Consider the following 20391-nt stretch of genomic DNA (forward strand, 5'->3'; position numbering starts at 1 on the left):
TCTTTCCTTCGTTTTCTTGCTGAAATCTATCAGCATGTTCTTGGTACTGTGTTTTAACATTCAGATTCATACAGCTGTGTTTTAACTGCAAGCAGATGCATACAGTTGTGTTTTAGCATTCAGATTCATACAGTTGTGTTTTAACAGCAAGCAGATTCATACAATTGTGTTTTAGCATTCAGATTCATACAGGTGTGTTTTAACAGCAAGCAGATTCATACAAATGTGTTTTATCATTCAGATTCATACAACTGTGTTTTAACAGCAATTCAGATTCATACAGCTGTGTTTTAACAACAAGCAGATTCATACAAATGTGTTTTATCATTCAGATTCATACAGTTGTGTTTTAACAGCAAGCAGATTCATACAAATGTGTTTTATCATTCAGATCCATACAGCTGTGTTTTAACAGCAAGCAGATTCATACAAATGTGTTTTATCATTCAGATTCATACAGCTGTGTTTTAACAGCAATTCAGATTCATACAACTGTGTTTAACAGCAAGCAGATTCATACAAATGTGTTTTATCATTCAGATTCATACAGCTGTGTTTTAACAGCAAGCAGATTCATACAAATGTGTTTTATCATTCAGATTCATACAGTTGTGTTTTAACAGCAAGCAGATTCATACAAATGTGTTTTATCATTCAGATTCATACAGCTGTGTTTTAACAGCAATTCAGATTCATACAGCTGTGTTTTAACAGCAAGCAGATTCATACAAATGTGTTTTACATCAGCAGATTTCGCCCCAGCAAGCAGAGTCATCCACAACAAACGGAATACCTACAAACATTTGTTATTTTAAACACACACCTAGGGTTCTTGCGACTTAAACTGTGCTTCCAGCAACTTCAACTTTTCTTCCGACGACTTCATCTCTGCTTCCATCCATCTTGTTCAAATCCCTCTGTTCTTTGAATCTCTTCCCTTCAAACATCAATTATTTCAATGTAGAACACGATTGAACCCTAATCGCCTACTAAAACACAGAACACAATGTTGGGAAGATCTTACGTATATAGAAGTTGGTAAATCTCTTATCTTGATCCATGATTTTAGGTATTTTTGGTATGATTTTAGAGGGTTTTCGTTGTATTTTTGGTATGATTTTAGAGAGAGAAAGATAGAGGGGGAAAATGGCGTGTATTAAGGAGATGTGATATCTCTGACGGTTATTTTTGATTGATTTAAAACACACATAAGGACGAAATTGCCCCTCCTCATTTAAAACAATCTATTAAATATAGTAAATTATTACAAGATTGCCATTGATTTGATCTCAACCCTTAAACACACCAATCGGATGGACAAGATCGCTTCCTATACTTTCTAGGAAAAACACACTTTCCGTAGGAACCCTACTCTATATATATATATATACTAGAATTTTGCCATAGGCCGCGCGTTGCGGCGGCGACGCCTTAATCATTTACAACTGTGGAATGTTATGAGATGCGTTAACCAAATGAAAACGCGTGTTTCGTTGTATCCGATCTCAAACATTGCGGTTACAAAAGAAACGTAATGCTACCCATGTTAGTTCGTTTAGTGAAGGTTCCACCTAACCACTACACAACCCTTACCTTTGCATCAAGACTTAGCGGCGTCAATTGAATGAAAATGTATTATGATTGACTTAACTCGTTTCCGAACACACTTTATGTCAAAACATAGACCAACAACATACGCAAAAATAAGTATGAAAACATATTGTATTTGACTTGTTTCAAATAAAGATTATGTTGAAACGTGCTTTTATATCGCTTACTTAGAAACGTGAATTTTATATCAATTCGTACATTAAAATGTCAAAACATAGACTAATTGAAAACTTACATAAAAATAAGATGTAAAAGCATTATCCTTGACCCTTTACATCGAAATGTGAATCTATATTAACACGTACGTAAAAATAATCACATGAACCAAGACGTAAATAAAAAATAATGATATCGTAACGGCATATTTCAAATACTACAAAACATTATACTTCTCTGGAATGAAAAAACTGAAAAATATAAGTAGAATATTAATTTAAGTTACTACATTATTTCCTAAAAATATAAAGAAATTGAAATATTTCAACTGGTTGTTTGGCAACATCTGAACCAGTAAGTGTTGAATGAATAAGAGGTCTGAATGGGTAAGAGGCTCTGAACCAATAAGTGCTGAACTAGTAAAGTGGTGTTTGTTTGCACCTCTGAATAACTGTGTAAAATAACATTTTTACCCCTCTTCCTTCAACTTCAATGAAGTATATGATCCATTGTTTCCAGCAAACTTTTATTCTCAACAACTTTACAAGCAATCCCTTTTCCAAATATATCATTAACCCTTTTATATATTTTATTTAAGTCATTAAATTTATCTTCATATTGTTCTAGAGATACATAAAACCCTTTTTTCCATTGTTGCTTTAGAAACTGATGGATTTCCACTTTCCCTTTTCCTGCATCACCCAACCACCACCGCCGCCTTTTTGCTTCGCCGCCGTATCGGAAACTTGATCGGACCCCACTTCATCTCCAACATAAAAAACCACCATTATCAACAACCTCACCATATTATCAGTCCATTTCATCATCTGCCACGGCGACCCTTATCTCAACTTTCCGTCACCAGCGCCGCCGCTGTCGTCGGTGGTGGTGGTGGTGGTGGCCGGAACTTCTTCATCACTAATTGGTGAAGCTCTTTGTTTATGAACATATGGGTACGGCTGTTTCACGGTGGTGATGTGGAGGAGCAGAGGAGGGGGAGACGATGGCGATGTGGAGGAGCAGTGGACGGGGAGATGACGGCTGTGGAGGAGGAGACGGCGGAGGAGCAGTGGAGGAGGAGGAGGAGTTGTGGAGGAGATGGGAGGAAGGGCATGTATGTCAAGTGTTTCATTCAGCGAGTTATCAAATCTGAACCATTCAGATCTGAATGGAATCATTAAGAGGTAAGGGTTTTGTGAACCAAACAACCTAGCCTCTGACCGATTCAGAGGAAAGCTCTGAATGGATCCATTCAGATGCAAATACACAGCCCCTAATTAAATTAATTAATTTAAAAAGCATGAATCTATTTATCAAAGGCTAATAAAAAAGACGGTACATTCTTTTACTTTGGTTTTTCAGTGACAAAGCATCAAAATTCAAAACCTTCTCACTCTCTCTGTATAGAAACACGACGACACAACCACTTTTAACTCTCTCGCTTTCTATACAGCCACAACCACAAAACTGCCATCGCTAGCCACCGCGAAGCCATTGTTTGCAGACGGCGACTACGGCTCTCTTCGGTTTGGTGTTTACAACCGTGGCCTCGAGCGACCTAAAGCATCCTCTAAACGGCGGCGAATGTGGTTGTTCGAAGGTCCAAAGACGACGATAACAACATCTGGGTTTAAATCGGCGACCGGGCAGACTATTTCCGGCTATTTAAGGTCGCCACAGTCCCGAGCTACCATTGCATGTGGTTTTATCGACCCGATCTGTAGCGGCAAGGGTTTCAAGGTAAGGTTCCGACCTCTTTTTTCGCTTTTCCGGCTACACTATTTTGTTCTTTCCGAGGTTTAACGACATTCCCGTCGTTTTAGGGTTTGTGCTAGTGGTGATGGTGGAGCTATGGTACTGATTCAATAGTTTCAAGTGTGTTTGGCTTGGCAATGGCAGGGGTAGTGGATTCTTGTAGGACCAGCAACATGATAGCAGGCGGTATTGCGGTAACATCCCCATTTGATCCCAACTAAGGGCATTATTGTAATTTCGCAAGAAATTGGCACTATTGTAATTGGTCGAAAGTTCATGGGTGCTTTTGTCTTTGTCGGTAGCCACCGACCTTTATCTTTAAGATTATATATATATATATATATATATATATATATATATATATATATATAGGGTAGGGTTCATGCGAGAACCACCTTTATTCAGAGAACCGCGAGAACCAATGTGAACACATGGCATTATTGTAAATACATAATAAAAATTAAATCAGCTGCCTCTCCTCCTGGACTTCAAACATCAGATTAAACCATCATTTATATTCAGTTCACATCCATTCTTCATCTCAGATCCAATCTCTACACAATTCATCAGCTCAGTTCACGTCACACTCCAAATCCCCCAAAATTCATCATCTCGATCTTATAATTCATCATGTATTCGTCATCAAAATTAGTATATATCAGTGCATTAACAACATAATCACCGGTTGCACATTTGTATTCCAGTCTAAATTAGGGCAAAACGATCGTAGTGCACAGATAAGGATAATCGGAAGAACACAAGTCATCCAACGGACTATCGATCCTCTGTTGCACTGTTCCGTGAAATTGTAAGTTCATACACCTTGTTTTGTACGCGTATATGATAAAACAACTATCAACAGTCGATTCAGACATGTTATTATGTGGTTATTACATTTAAACAGTTGTTTCATAAATGAATTATTGAAAATCGTGGTATATATATGATTTTTGAGTGAACAGAAGGGATAATGTAGTGATGAACTATGTGTAATGTGATTCTGATGTTTTGTTTTCTGTATTTTTTTATTAAAGAATGCTATTATATGCATAATGTTGGACATGATTGGCAACACGGAAGTTGATTTGGTAACTGATAGGGTTTTAGTACTGAATTATGACTGTCGACAAGTTATGTTGTGTTAATGCACATGTGCATTAACACCACAGAATAGGCTTATACAGAAAAAGCAGAACAGGCTTATACGAAACAGGATAATAAGATATTTTTATGATATATATACAGTTAATGCAGATTTTTGAGTGAACAGAAGGGCTAATGTTGTGATGAACTATGTGTAATATGATTCTGATGTGTTGTTTTATGTAATTTTTTTAATTAAATAATGATGTTATATGCATAATGTTGGATATGATTGGAAACACGGAAGTTGATTTGGTAAGTGATAGGGTTTTAGTACTGAATTATGACTATCGACAATATGTGGTGTTAATGCACATGTGCATTAACACGGCAGAATAGACTTATATAGAAAAGGCAGACCAGGCTTATACGAAACAGGATAACAAGATAATTTTATGATATATACAGTTAATGCACATGTGCATTAACACGACATAACAGGCTTATACATAATAGGTTTATACAGAACATGAATAAACTAATTTTATGTTCTATACAGTTATGCACATGTGCAAAGTTTGACAAATTACGATTACACTGAATAAGACAATGAGGTGTGTGATAAATAATTATGCACATGTGCATAAAACGTAATAGTATGTTAACGTGTACAAAAATTTTAATAGGATTCACTTAATAAATCAATATAATAAGGTGATTTTGTGTTTTATATAGTTATACACGTATGCATAAATTGTCATAGTTTGTTAATATGCACATTAATTTGAATACTAATCTCAATTATTTATTCATAAATGATATATAACTTGTATGTATTGTTATTTTGGTGTTGTTTTTTGTTCTGACATACAGTTATGTAGTTATATTATTATGTAATCAATTATATTATGAAGTTATATGAACCTGTAACTCATGGTTGAATATGATAATAAGGTAGCATTGGGTGATATACAGTTATGCACATGTGCATAATTTGATAGAATATGTTAATAAGGTCATTCATTCATGTTGATGTACATGTACATAGTTTGCCATAATATGCTAACAAGGCCAGTCATGTTAATGCAGAGGTGCATAATTATGCACAAAACTGGTGGCGGGCCAATACAATCAGGATAATATAAACTCTATGGGGGTTTAGAATTTGTCGAGAAACCCAAGCTCTGCCGAATAATTGCTGTAATGGCACGAGTTGATCGGGCTCCTCGATAATGTCACTTTGTCCGATGGCAAAGATGGTTGGGAATGGTTGGGAGGTAATGAATCTGATTTTTCAGTCAATGCTGTCAAGAACTTCCTGTATAGGGGCTCCGATTTCAGTAGCAGGCACGTTGTGAAATGGTCGAAATGGGTCCCAAAAAATGAAATATTTTGTTTGGAGGGCGGTTTTAGATCGTATCCCACGCTGACTTCACTCTGGGATCGGAACTGTTGGGCGGAGACGTGAAATGTTGTCTGTGTGAAGATGGCGATGAAACAGCTGAACACCTTCTTTGTTCGTGCAGGGTAGCGTAAACTGTCTGGTATCACATCAGTCAGTGGTGCAAGGTGAGTCCTTTTATTCTGTTTTCAGCTAAAGATATCGTAATTGCCTCTGAGTTTGAAATCTGGATAGAGAAGCGAAAGAACCTTTACATGGCATTATGTTCGTGACAAATTGGTGTATATGGTTAGCCAGGAACAATAAAAGGTTCCCGGAGATATTATCCGTAATATTAAGTCCGTCGATTTTTTCTTTTTTTCTGGTATAAGAATCGGTCCAAAAATAGGTCCGTGAGTTGGGAAAAATGGTGTAGGTTCGATATAAGGTAGCTGCTCGTTTTCGGTCTTTAGGTTCTTGTGTTGAGATGTTGTTTTTCGATTTGCTGTAGTGGTTGGTTCGACCGCCTCTGGTTTCGAGGTTAGTTTCTATGAATAACATTTGATGTTAAATAGTTTGTCATAATAGTTTTGTTATTAATTGATGTTAAATATGATTGGTGATAATACGAATTTTGATTTGATAAGGGTTAATTTTTTTTATTGAAACAAACCTGTTCATAAGGTCAGTCATGTTAATGCACACGTGCATAGTTATGCACATATGCATATTTTGTCAGATTAAGTTAATATGAATGTATTACGGCATATGCAAACATGCATTATTACCTTAAAACATAAGCATTGTACATATTGTATGTAATATGTTTACTGCACATGTGCATACATGAAATAATTGATGTAATATATGTAATGTATGCAGGAAAAAATTATTCGAAACTGCTCATGGATTGACAACAAGGACGTATTTGATTAATAGGTTGACGGATGAAAAATTATCGGAAAACGGAAAACGATAGATGAAGAGGCATTGAATCATGAGGAGTGTTTGAAGATGCGTAGAAATTGGAAAGAATAGCAAAAGGTGTGAGGCTGTGAACTAAAGCGAATGTTATGTGTAGGTAGTTTGTCGAAATGCAATACGGATGATCATGTCTGTTAATATACGATGTATTATGTTGTTTGGTAGATGTAATGTTGGTATTGCACATGTGCAAAGTTTGATATAAACATACATATTGGCATTATATAATGTATTACGAATGGTAACATTTGTTAATTTAGGATGTCATATTTTGTTTAGTATAGTATATGCCGGTGATGCATATTTGTTGATATATTATGTTTATTGATCTTATTTTTATTATTTTATTGTTTTTTTGTATATTATTGTATATCAACAATAGGAAAAATCCGAAGAAAGTAACTTTTGTTTTGAAGTCAAAGGATGAAGGGTCAAAAAAATGTCGGATGCAATGGAAGATGATTATGCGCCATGCAATGGAGGATGATTACGCGACAGTTAAACAAAGAGGTAAAAAATCAAAAAAATAACTTTTGTTTGTATATTCTTTTTTATTGAAGCAAACCTGTTGATAAGCTCAATCATGTTAATGCACATGTGCATAGTTATACACAAATGCATATTTTGCCAGATTATTTCAATTAGGTCAGTCATATTGATGCAAACGTACAATTAGGCACATGTGCATAATTTGTCAGAATATGTTAATAAGGTCATTCATGTTGTTGTACATGTGCATAGTTTGCCAGACTATGTTAACAATGTAATTTTTGACTATGCACATGTGCATAGTGTATATAGTAATGATAAAGTTAATGTTAATGCACATATTCATTGAGATTGTATGTTTGTTAATCCTATGTTTTTTTGTTTTGTTTATTATCGTAGATCGATAACGGAAAAAATTCTAAGAAGGTAACTTGCGTTTTGAAATCAAGGGATGCAGGGTCAAAAAATGGTCGGATGCAATGGAAGATGATTACGCAATGGTTAAACAAAGAGGTAAAAAAGGTTGATTAATATTCGATGATTCAGTTGGGAGTTATACACATGTGCATCCCTTTATTACTTTTACGTTAAATGATATCATTTATGTAAACACAATAAATATTGCACATGTAGGTGCACAAGAAGAAAAAAAGCATATAGAGAAGGACAAGTGAGCGAAATCACGATGAAAAAATTGAACAAGTAAACGAAATCCCTTTATTACTTCACAGTTTACGGGTGTTTGCTGTGCGACATATGAAAATGTATAGTGGGAGTGGTGAGAAGTTTGATTGCATATTCAGCAAATATAAAGAAATTCAAGACTTGCAACTTAAGAACATGAGGATGAAGATAGCAACAAAATTGCCAGTATAAGAGGCAAATGATCATGTTTGTTAATATATGGTGTATTATGTTGTTTGGTAGAGGGAATGTTGGTACTGCACGTGTGCATAGTTTGAAATAGCATACATATTGGAATTGTATAATGCGTTACAGATGGTTATATTTGTTAATTTAGGATGTAATATGTTGTTTGGTATAGTATATGTTGGTGGTGCATATGTGCAATAATGATGTTGATCGGATTATGTGATTCTTATGATGAGGGTGTTATATTTAATTGTTTTAACACAAGAGTTGTGTGATAATGTCTTAATGTTGGTAATGCCCATGTGGAGTGAAACAATAAACATGTATGCACATGTGCATTGTTCGAAACAGTAACCATGTTGGTAGTATATGTTAGGTGGTCAATAATGAAATTACATATGATTATGTCTAATAAATAATTGATAACAAAGTATCATGATCGTAATCACAATCTTTGAATATGAAAACAGATAGTACACAAAATGATTGTAAACAAAAAATCATAAACAAGACGAATAATGCTTAGAAATTGTTTGACATCATATATAGGCTAATAGAGGATGGTCGGTTGATTTACGACGCCTGGATGACCGTCTAAGAGATTGCTCATGTTCATATATATATATATATATGTGTGTGTGTGTGTGGGGGGGGGGTCTTCTGGATCATCATCAACATTCAACATGTTCATCAGTGTCATTGGAATCAACATCATCGGAACAAGAATTAGGTTCATCATCAAGGGGGATCGGGAGTCCAACAACATATTGTCATTAAATGTATACATAATGTAATTGTCAATATAATGCACGTGTGCATAATGTAATTATATAACGACATTTTTTTAACATAACAAGATGCCATATATTCAAACCATAACTCTATCCAGGAACTAGATAAGTACGTTTACAATAAAGATATAAACTCCTAATTTTCTATTATATTCACACCACTGGTGTACCACTCTTCAGTCACTAAATTCTCCATTAAATACTCCATTTTGGCTATGACGTTCATCCACAACATAGTACACTCATTGACTTGTTCTAGTATTATAGCATTTGAAAACTGCACAACTTTGAATACCTTCTCATTTTTGATCGACCATATGTTCCAATAATGTGGCCATCACTATGCAGTTGACTGCCTTTTTCTTCTTCTTAGAAATATACAGCTTCCAGGAAAAAGAAAAAATATATGCCACTGATGAGCAAGAATGTAAACCTTTTACTCCCAACCATGATCCGACCATCCACCATAGCGTTTTCGACATCAAACACATAAGGAGGATGTGTTCAACAATTTCTTGCTCATATTCGCAACCCGTGCACAATGTGTTGCTGATATGAATCCCCTTTTTTTCCAGCTCCGTCTTTGTCGGTAACCTGCCTTCGACGCCTTTCCGAGCTAACATATTGGCTTTAGGTGTAGCCCAGCAGTTCCAGGTCATTACAAAGCCACTCGACGGGTCCCTGCTTGTGACACACAAGTCCTCTCTAACGGTTTTAACGTTGAAAGTCGACTTATTTTTCCGAGTGCCAACCCCACCCATCTTGACCCGTCTTCATTCTGGTGTATCTCAGCAGCGCCAAAAGCTGCATAAACTCCACACATGCCTCCCCGGTTGTCAGCTTATTCTTCCATTGCCAATCCCACACAGTCACCTCCCTTTTTTTGTTGTAATTGTCCACCACCCAAGACCCTTTGTTTGCTGCCATTCTATACATAATTAGATAATCATACATAAGGCAATTGTTCAGAATCCATACATCAACGACATAGTCTAATTTTCAACATAATGCACATGTGCATATAATTTAATACAATATCATTTACAATCAACGCACATGTGCATATAATTTAATACAACATTATTTCGAGTAAATATAATGCACATGTTCATATCATTTAATATAATATCATTTACAAAGTATATACATCATTTATAGTCAACATAATACCTTTAGTCACGAATCAAATGAACCGCAACTCTTGATGTTCTGTATTTGTATGTGTATTGTGACTGTCAACTGTATTATTAGCAGATGGACCAATAATGTCAGCATCAGATGTATGAGGAGGATTATCAGAGAATGTATGAGGAGGAACATCATATGTGTGAGAATCGACAAAGATACAATCGGACAAATTCTCAAACTCTCAACCTACCGGATTATCAACATGATAATCCGTTCACTAAAACACCGAATCTCACACTAGACCTCTGATTCAAGATGAATCAGTGATACACAAATGAAACCCTAGGTATTTTTCTAGAGAGAGAAATCAGAGACACTCAAAATATCTTCATGATAATCATTTTTTCTGAAATACGTTTACCCCCTTTTATTTAGATGACCAACAGTCCAGCACTTTCAGTTGAGAGAAAAAAGCGACTCCTAAAGCCCACTCCTGAATGTATGAGGAGGAACATCATATGTGTGAGAATCGACACATGATGAATCAGAGGATGCCAGTGACGAATCAGAGGATGCCAGTAGGAGGTTTGAATCAGAGGATGCCAGTGACGAATCAGAGGATGCCAGTAGAAGGTTAAATGGTGGGTCGTCGTTGTGAATGCCGCTGGAAACACTGTGACCGGATGCCGCCGCCGTGAACTCCGGTGAGTTACTTGAACGCCGTCGGCCGCTGTCGTAAACGTATACCATATTCTGAACCAATATTCTGAACCAATGAATGAAACATGAATGAAACCCTAATAAGTAAAACTGTGAACAGAGTTGTGAAACAGGGGGCGTGTGTTTATAATAAATATCACATAATTACAATTTTGCCATGTGTTCATACTGGTTCTCGCGGTTCTCGCAATAAAGGATGGTTCCTAACGGATCCTTATCCTATATATATATATATATATATATATATATATATATATATATATATATATATATATATATATATATTCTATATCACATGTGACATGGTTCTACAGACGTGAATTAAATTACTAACGTATAGTTATTTTGTAAATTGATTTAATAGTTTTTATACATTTACTTATAATACCATATCAATATGTGACATGATAAACCTATATATCTTTATTTTTCAGTAGGCAAATGTATATTGAGAGAGGTGAGCAAAAGGTCAAAAATCGAATTAGAGTAAACTGTCATTTTGGTCCCTAAGGTTTGGTCACATTTGTCAATTTAATCCAAAACTTAAACCTTTTAAATATTGATCCATGTGTTTTCATTTTTATTGTCATTTTGGTCCAAAAGTGAATCAACTGATATTTGTCTAATAAAATCATGTTATTTTGTTCTTTTCATCAGGGCAAAATGGTTAATATAATTTTATTATAACGCGTCACGGTCAGCAAAACTACGTAAGCAAACATGAGAATATCGTCCTCAAGTGTTACATAAGATCAGATTATCAAACAACAAATTCAGTATAAAATAAATCGTACCCTTTAAGACTGCCAGACTCATAATCTTTAGGAATATAAATCTTCTAATAGCGATATCATTAGAATGCTTAGCTATGTTGAAACAAAGGGTTTGGGAGGGTTTGTGGGGGAAGATGAAAATGATTTTTAGAGAAATGATAATATCTGAGCTTTTATGAGGTCTAAGTTTAAATGGTTATTTAATTTAATTAATAATGTGTTATAATAAAATTATATTGACCATTTTGCCTCTGAGTAAAAAGGACAAAATAACATAATTTTATTAGACAAATACCAGTTTAATTCACTTATGGACCAAAATGGCAATAAAAGTGAAACAACAGGGAGCCAGATTTAAAAGTTTTGAGTTTTGGACTAAAGTGAAAAAAGTGACCAAACCTCAGAGAACAAAATGAAAATTACTCACCCAATTATAACTGAAAATCAAAATGTTAATAAAAAAATAATTGAAACTAACTATAACGGACCAAATCGGTCACTTATAGTTTAGTGAATTTCATTAATCGACCATTATTTGGTTAAGGTTACAATTAATGTGTCATCATTAATCGAATCAAACGAACCTTGTATGTTTGTGATTTTCCAGTTTCTATAATGTAAAATGCTTTCTATTTGAAGTGGTTGCTAGTTTGGAAAAAAAGTGTTAAGTTTGTTTTTATTATTTTGTCTAGTTTGCTCGTAAAAATTTCTATACAAAATACCTTTAAGTATTCGATTATAATATTTTCATCAATTGATTAATGGTTACAATTAGACCCCATGATGCATGATTCCAAAATGATTAATGGGAACCGAGTTTGGAACGCCTATTTTTAGCTGGAACAAAGCAAACAAAATAAAAGAATAAATTGGAGAATCAACCAAACTTAAACGAAACCGACCCGTAACCGACTTTTTAACCAAACTAGGTTAACCGACCATTGGTTATAGCTATGATTAATACTTTTCGACTAACTGAACCCATGGTTAACTGACCATTGGTTATAGTTATGAAATACTTTTTGATTAACTAAACCAACGATAAAACTGATTTTTCAGACCCCTAAATTATAATACATTTGTATTGTTAACATATAGTTATTTGGTAAGTTGATACCGATATTCATTTTTATGGTTTTCGATCGACTTTAACTAATTGGGTTTCCTCTTTCGCTTGCTATAGTGAGTGCCGGTATTGTAATGAACCGAACCAATTCCGGCCGAACAATATGGAAAATTCAAAATAACGTTTTTTTTTATCATGACCTATAGTGAGTGCTGGTGTTATGACAAACCGAACCAATTTAGGCTGAAGAGCATTGGTATCAAAACCATTACTATATTTGTTTTTGATTATTCTTTTGGGTTTATCACAACTCGTTTTTGAGCTTTATATTTTGGTTATTATACCAATTGCTAAAACTGTATCAACACTATAATGAATCAAGATGATACCGATCAAATCCCCACCTCAACGCATTGTGAAGTTCCGCTAGTTATTTATAGCGAGGACGAAACAAATATTTTTAAGACTACGTATAAAATTTATTTATGATATGGTAAACGTGAGTTTGTTCACTTTAGGTGATTTCCTATGATGAAAGTACAGTCCATTATTGACAATTGGGTAAACTAGTTGGACTGTGAATGTTCCATTTTTACCTTAAAGGGACCTGATCTGACAGCCAACCAACCAAACAACCTGTTTTGATTCTTCGATACACCCTAGGTACACCATTGTTCTCTTCCATCGATTTCTCCTTTCGCAACCCTCAGAAAACATCGCCTCCCCTTTATAACCATTTCTTTTCTTTCCTATACAAATCACTTTCATTTTTTCAAGCAACAACAACAATGGCTCAAGTTGTTGCTACCAAATTGCTTCACAATGCATTCATTGGCAATGGATCTCTCAACAACAAGCAGACTGAGAAGATCAAGCCACGTGGCATAGGCCGTATTACCCCCTCCCACCCCCGTCTTCTTAGCGTCACTGCAAGGAGAGCTTCTGTCACTGAAGTTGTTCCCTTTACTCCTGAAGATATCCCTAAGGTCCTCCTTTCTACATTTTTCATTTTACACTTGTTAAACATCGTCGTCTTTAATTCAATATTTTTGTTGTTAACATTTCAAATTGTTCATGTCCAGACTCTTCAATAGATATCCACATTGTAATTTGTGATTAATTATCTGATAGGAGACGTTTAAATCTAGTTAATTCATATTTGTGTAATCAGATAGGAGAGCAGGGTTATCTTTCAGAGGAAGTTCTACGAAAAGGCGATAGTTCAGCCGGTGTGTGGTCCAAGCCCGTAGTTAAGCGCAAGACAAAAATCGTTTGTACAATCGGTCCATCTACCGACACTAAGGAAATGATATGGAAGCTAGCTGAGGCTGGGATGAATGTTGCAAGATTGAACATGTCCCATGGAGATCACGCTTCCCATCAAAAAGTCATCGATCTTGTTAAAGAATATAATGCTCAATCTAAGGATAACGTCATTGCAATCATGCTTGACACAAAGGCAGGTTTCGTTGTTGCTTAAAATGCTACCCATAAGCAAATGGGTCGATTTGGGTTGAACGGGTCAAAACTGAATGAGCTGATTTCTTATGGACTTTATCTTTTGGCAGGGGCCCGAGGTCAGGAGTGGGGATTTGCCTCAACCAGTAAACTTAGCAAGTGGCCAAGAATTCACTTTTACGATAAAACGAGGTGTCGGCACTGCAGACTGTGTTAGTGTCAACTATGATGATTTTGTGAACGATGTGGAAGCAGGTGACATGCTTCTGGTTGATGGTATGTTGAAATTAACACTTGCTTCATACCCGAACTCCAACGTTGGCTAGATGTGTATCTTAGCTTCTTGATTTCTAACCATTGTAAGCTCTTGCTTACCTTTAGGTGGTATGATGTCACTATTGGTGAAATCCAAGACAGAAGATTCAGTAAAATGTGAAGTTGTGGATGGCGGAGAGCTCAAGTCTAGACGGCATCTAAATGTTAGAGGAAAAAGCGCAACTTTACCATCTATCACCGGTTAGACTCAATAATTGTGCAAACTCATGATGACAATATATATTTGTCATTTTTTTTTCTGGAATTTAATCTTCTATATTGTTATGAAACAGAAAAGGACTGGGATGATATCAAATTTGGTGTGGACAATCAAGTTGATTTTTATGCAGTTTCTTTTGTTAAGGATGCAGAAGTTATCCATGAGCTTAAGAATTATCTAAAAAGTAAGCATATTTGTATCGTTAACGCATTACACTTCTTATGACAGGTGTTCATAAAGATCTTTGTACTTCAATGCATGGTTTTAAAAAACGCTTGAGGCGTGCACCTCAAGGCACGCCTCGAGGCGAAACGGCCAAAAAAGCGAGTCTGAGGCGCGCCTCATGGGGTTTTTATTGTATATGTGCCTCAGAGGGGCTGAGACGCTAAGAAGGCTGCGCCTCAGGTGCGCCTCAGGGGATTTTGATAGTTGTTTATGATGTTTTCGACTTTTTGTGTCAATTTCAAGCATTTCATGTCTTTTTTATGTGTGTTTTTGATGAATCTGATGATGAAATTAGTTAGTATTATTATTTTTATAATGAGTTAATTACTGTTTTCGTCCCTGTGGTTTGTCAAAAATCACTATTTCAGTCCATTAGTTTAAAAATTGCGATTTCAGTCCCTGTGTTTTCACTTTCGTAACCATTTCAGTCCCTGTCGTTTCACTTTTGTAACCATTTCAGTCCCTGTGGTTACGAGGTGGACTGAAATGGTTACGAAAGTGAAACCACAAGGACTGAAATCGCAATTTTTAAACTAATGGACTGAAATAGTGATTTTTGACAAACCACAGGGACGAAAACAGTAATTAACTCTTTTATAATATATATACTTTTTATATTTATTTATTAATACCGCCTCGGCCTTACGCCTCGTTTCGCCTTGAGGCTTATGCCTCGTGAGGCGAAAGGAAAATGCCTCGAAACTCGTTTCCGTTCTCTTAAACCTTGCTTCAAAGTATACGACTTCTAACATCTAATATTGTCTTGGCAGGCTGTGGTGCGGATATTCAAGTTATCCCAAAAATTGAAAGTGCAGACTCCATACCAAATTTGCATTCAATTATCACGGCTTCTGACGGGGTAAACATATTGTTTTCTCCTTCATTCTTGTTATCTTTTTCCTTTACCGGACATTTTAAACTTTGTTAATCGGTGTTGAACGAATCAAATATTTTGGCCACAGTGGATATTTTGAGTTGCTAAAAAACTAAAACATGGGTTCTTGTCATCAATAATCTTCCATTTGTTAATATTATGTTTTGCTTTTATTCAGGCAATGGTTGCAAGAGGGGACCTTGGTGCAGAGCTGCCTATTGAAGAGGTTCCATTGCTGCAGGTAATAATAACTTTCTATTATTAGCTCATTCATACATTTATAGTTACAAGTTAAGTTCACGTGAAAATAAAATAAACGTACGAAACGTACGAAGTGAAAGAAAAGTCAAAAAAGTGGCGGTGTCATTTTGGTAATTATCACCAACTTCAAAATTACTCTAGTAGAGTAATTTTGAGTTTCTGTAGAGTAATTTTGTAAATGTTCAGGTAGAGTAATTTTGGTCGTGTAGGGTAATTATCAAAATTGTAGGGTTATTATCAAAATTTCACTAACCCACCCCCCCCCCCCCACTAAAAGCTAAACCATAAAACTAAACCCCATAACTAAATGCTAACAAAATTACTCTACAAGACATTTTCCAAAATTACTCTACAGAAGTCAAAATTACTCTACTGGAGTAATTTGATAATTACCCTACATTTCCCAAAATTACTCTACAGATGCTCAAAATTACTCTACAGATGCTCAAAATTACTCTACAGATGCTCAAAATTACTCTACAAGACACTTTTTGCTTTTTCCCCAGTTATTTGGAAGTTGCTCATAATTACCAAAATGACACCGCCACTTTTTGCTTTTTCCCTCAATGCGTACGTTTCGTACGTTAATATTATTTTTATTTGATCCTTTACCTTATAGTTAAATGGGTTGAAATTGGCACCTCTATAGCATACACTTACAGTGATCAACTCGAATTGAATTACTTTCACTAGGAAGAGATAATCAGGACATGCCGTAGCATGGGAAAAGCTGTTATTGTTGCAACAAACATGCTTGAAAGCATGATTGTTCATCCGACACCTACGCGGGCAGAGGTATCCGACATTGCTATTGCTGTTAGAGAGGGTGCTGATGCAGTCATGCTTTCTGGAGAAACTGCTCATGGAAAGTAAGACTTTTTAAAAAAAAAAACATTTTCAGCATCTTCATTTATCAAGAGTGCTAATTTTGAAAAGAGTGAATTTCAATGATTGTCCTTTATCTTTATACCAATTTTCAGGCACTGTCCTTTATTTTCAAAATTGACGAGTTTTGTCCTTTATGTTTTCATATCATACACGTTTTGTCCTTTAGGCCTAACCCAGTTAGTTTTTTCAGTTAAATTTGGTCATGTGCTTTGCACATGAGGGCATTTTTGTCACTTCAAAGGTTGCAGAAGCTTTGAGCTGTAAATCTGCCATTGAACTTACCTTTGAATTGACAAAAATGCCCTCATGTGCAAAGCATATGACCAAATTTAACTGAAAATACTAACTGGGTTAGGCCTAAAGGACAAAATGTGTATGATATGAAAACATAAAGGACAAAACCCGTCAATTTTGAACATAAAGGACAGCGCCTGAAAATGGGTATAAAGATAAAGGACAATCCATGAAATTCACTCTTTTGAAAAAAAAATGATTAAACCTCTTCGTCTCATATCGTCTCGTACTATGTAGGTTTCCACTAAAAGCTGTTAACGTCATGCACACAGTGTCGTTAAGAACTGAATCAAGCATAATGAGTGGTGGCACAGTATCTAGTCTTAATCAAGCCTTTAAGGTGTATTATCGTTCTGACGCTTATTTATTTATTGTTATTATTATTTGTAAATCTTACTGTAAACTCATTTAAAATGAACAGAATCATGTGAGTGAAATGTTTGCCTACCATGCGACATCAATGTCCAACACTCTTGGAACTTCAATTGTGGTATTCACAAGAACGAGTAACATGGCTGTCCTACTGAGCCATTATCGGCCTAATGGCACTATATTTGCCTTCACAGACGAGTAAGTCCCATAGCTCTATCAGACACGTAACATTATCTTTTTTTTTCTTTTTCTGCAGATTTGTTTTTATTTTTGATTTCTTTCTCTGATATTGTATAATGTGCTTTTGATAAACAGTAAAAGGGTACAACAGAAATTGGCTTTGTATCAAGGAGTATGCCCCATTTACATGGAATTCGCAGACGACGCTGAAGAAACCTTTGCAAATGCTCTTCAAGTGTTGAAGGTGAGATTTACTCCGCTAATTCAATGTTTTCTCGTCTTTCCTTTTGGAAGAGTGTTTGGATGTGCATTTTGGAAAAAAGTACATATTCCGCTTATGATTATCAAGGGCCCAAATTTTTCATTTTTATACCCAGCCACACCAGAATTGAAAATCGAAGGAGAAAGTAAAATGACTTATTTACCCCTTTTTAACCATTGTTTTTATTTATTGTGTGTGTACAGAATCAAGGGATGATGAAGGAAGGTGAGCATGTAGCTCTTCTTCAGAGTGGCAGACAACCCATCTGGCGGTTCCAATCCACCCATAATATTCAGGTCAGAAAGGTGTAGCCGCCCGCCACAAAAGGAGATTAAAGACTTATGCTAAGTTCATTTTTGCATCATCCCGTTAACATCTGTTTCATTTCTCTTCGTCTCTGTTTTCTAATCCTGTTTTTATGCTTCTGCAATCCATTTCTAATGTAAGTTGCAATTCAGTTTTTGTATTTGTAGCCACTATATTTTATTTTATTATTTATGTATCAGATTGAGTATTTTAAATCGAAACTAGCCACATCATAACAAATACTATAATTGTTTTATTGATTTGCACTAGGTATAACTGTTACATAAACAAAATCATCTGATCATATCTCGACGATATGAAGTTATTCCACCACACAAACATAATAAAGTATACAAAGGCTATCACTTTAGGACTAGTTTATACTGCCTTTGATGGCGTCACTGTATCCACTCTGTTTATCATAGAACCTGTCCCACAGCATGACTCCACCGTACTTGGGAGAACTCTTGATTGAAGGAAGAATCTGAGAGGTAAGAATATCTGGTGGAATATATCCTCCGCTTGGGGCAGCTCCCGAAGCTGCTGCTGGTAACCCCAAGAAAATCGTATTTGTGGTCACCTGAGTCCACTCGTTCCATCTCGCTAATAAAGCATCAGCATTCGCCCCATACTGGCATTGTTCATTGTTGTAAAACTGCACCCACACGTAATCAAACAGCCCTTCCCTAATCGCCGGGAGCAGTTGGTTCCGCACGTCGCCACTAGGGCTAGGGAAAGGGCACTGTGGGGCTGCAGATAAGTACACTTTTTTCTGTGAGCTGTACGCAGCGAGTGCCCTAGCCAGGTCAGACCAGAACTGGTCTGTCCCTTGCTCGATATCAAAATCGATTCCGTCCAAAACAGCATCTCCTAACGGACGGGTAGCTGACTGGCCGCCAAGATAGGTGTTCCATAGAAAATCAGCAACTTGTTGTGCATCTTGCGGTGACGATAGAGAGTAGCTCCCTCTCTGACCCCCTATAGAAAGAAACACCTTAACATTTTGGGCCTGGCATGCTTTTATTTGGGAGCTGTACCTGGAGCAAGTCGAATCAGGGTCACAATGGGCTGCTAGGTTCAGAACCGGTTGTTGGTTGTTGCCGAAGGTGCTTAAGAAAGCTATGTTTACAAACTGGTAGTTTCCGGTGGCACAGGCGGCTTCAAGGGTGCCTTCAGTATCATCGCTCTGCTGGCCCCAGTAAGTGGCGATGCCGGCGGCTGTAGAGGGTTTCAAAAAAGAGAAAACAGTGATGAAGAGGAGCAGGAGAAGTGCTGGATTAGTGGATGCCATGTTGTGGGTGGGATATGTAGTGTTGGTGCCGGAGATCGGGTATTTATAGGTGTGTGGAGTGTTGGGAGTCAAGTCAGGTTGCGTGTTTAGCAGGTAAATATTGTGGAAAATAAAGTTGATCGATGTGGTTAGAGTTTTTGTTACTTTTAGTCTTTTTGAAAAGTCCATGCTTGTCATATTCGTAGAAGTTTCGCAATACAGACCCTCAATCACGGTTCGTAGCATTTTTGAAAAGTCCATAGCCATACAGATTCGTGTTTGTTTTTGTTTTTACATTAATTTGTTTCAAACATGTGTCAAAAACCTGTAAAAATGATAACAAACAAACTATATGTAGGGTCTGGAGAGAGTGGGATTACCAGGTTTTTTGAATACCCGGGTTCAAGTCTGGGTATTGTCCAGGAAAACCATACCTGGTGTACCCGGGTTCGGGTTTCTATACCCGGACATAAAAATACGCTATTTTCGGGTTCGGGTATTGTAATACCATGTATGGGTATTGGAAAACCCGGTCCGGATATAGCTAAAACCTGGGTATTGATGAAACCCGGGTACAAAATGGGTTGAAAACAAACCCGGGTTCGGGTTTCCACAGCGTATACCATACCTGGACCCTACCCTACGGGTAGGTTTGG

General features: G+C 36.3%; 2 protein-coding genes across 2 annotated transcripts; one reads left to right on the forward strand and one right to left on the reverse strand.

The window, feature by feature from the left end:
* Nucleotides 1–13477: 13477 nt before the first annotated feature.
* Nucleotides 13478–19304, forward strand: LOC110905145 (plastidial pyruvate kinase 2). The gene is made up of 12 exons (XM_022151039.2): nucleotides 13478–13796; nucleotides 13982–14269; nucleotides 14379–14544; nucleotides 14650–14784; nucleotides 14877–14987; nucleotides 15799–15887; nucleotides 16081–16143; nucleotides 16857–17032; nucleotides 17583–17685; nucleotides 17767–17915; nucleotides 18033–18141; nucleotides 18363–19304. The coding sequence occupies exons 1-12, from the start codon at nucleotides 13599–13601 to the stop codon at nucleotides 18468–18470; spliced, it is 1695 nt and encodes a 564-aa protein (XP_022006731.1). The 5' UTR covers nucleotides 13478–13598; the 3' UTR covers nucleotides 18471–19304.
* Nucleotides 18696–19806, reverse strand: LOC110905146 (acidic endochitinase). The gene has a single exon (XM_022151040.1). It carries the CDS (start codon nucleotides 19754–19756, stop codon nucleotides 18839–18841), a length of 918 nt encoding a protein of 305 aa, XP_022006732.1. The 5' UTR covers nucleotides 19757–19806; the 3' UTR covers nucleotides 18696–18838.
* Nucleotides 19807–20391: the final 585 nt, after the last annotated feature.

The sequence above is a fragment of the Helianthus annuus genome, chromosome 14 (assembly GCF_002127325.2).
Source record: "Helianthus annuus cultivar XRQ/B chromosome 14, HanXRQr2.0-SUNRISE, whole genome shotgun sequence".
Classification (NCBI taxonomy): domain Eukaryota; kingdom Viridiplantae; phylum Streptophyta; class Magnoliopsida; order Asterales; family Asteraceae; genus Helianthus; species Helianthus annuus.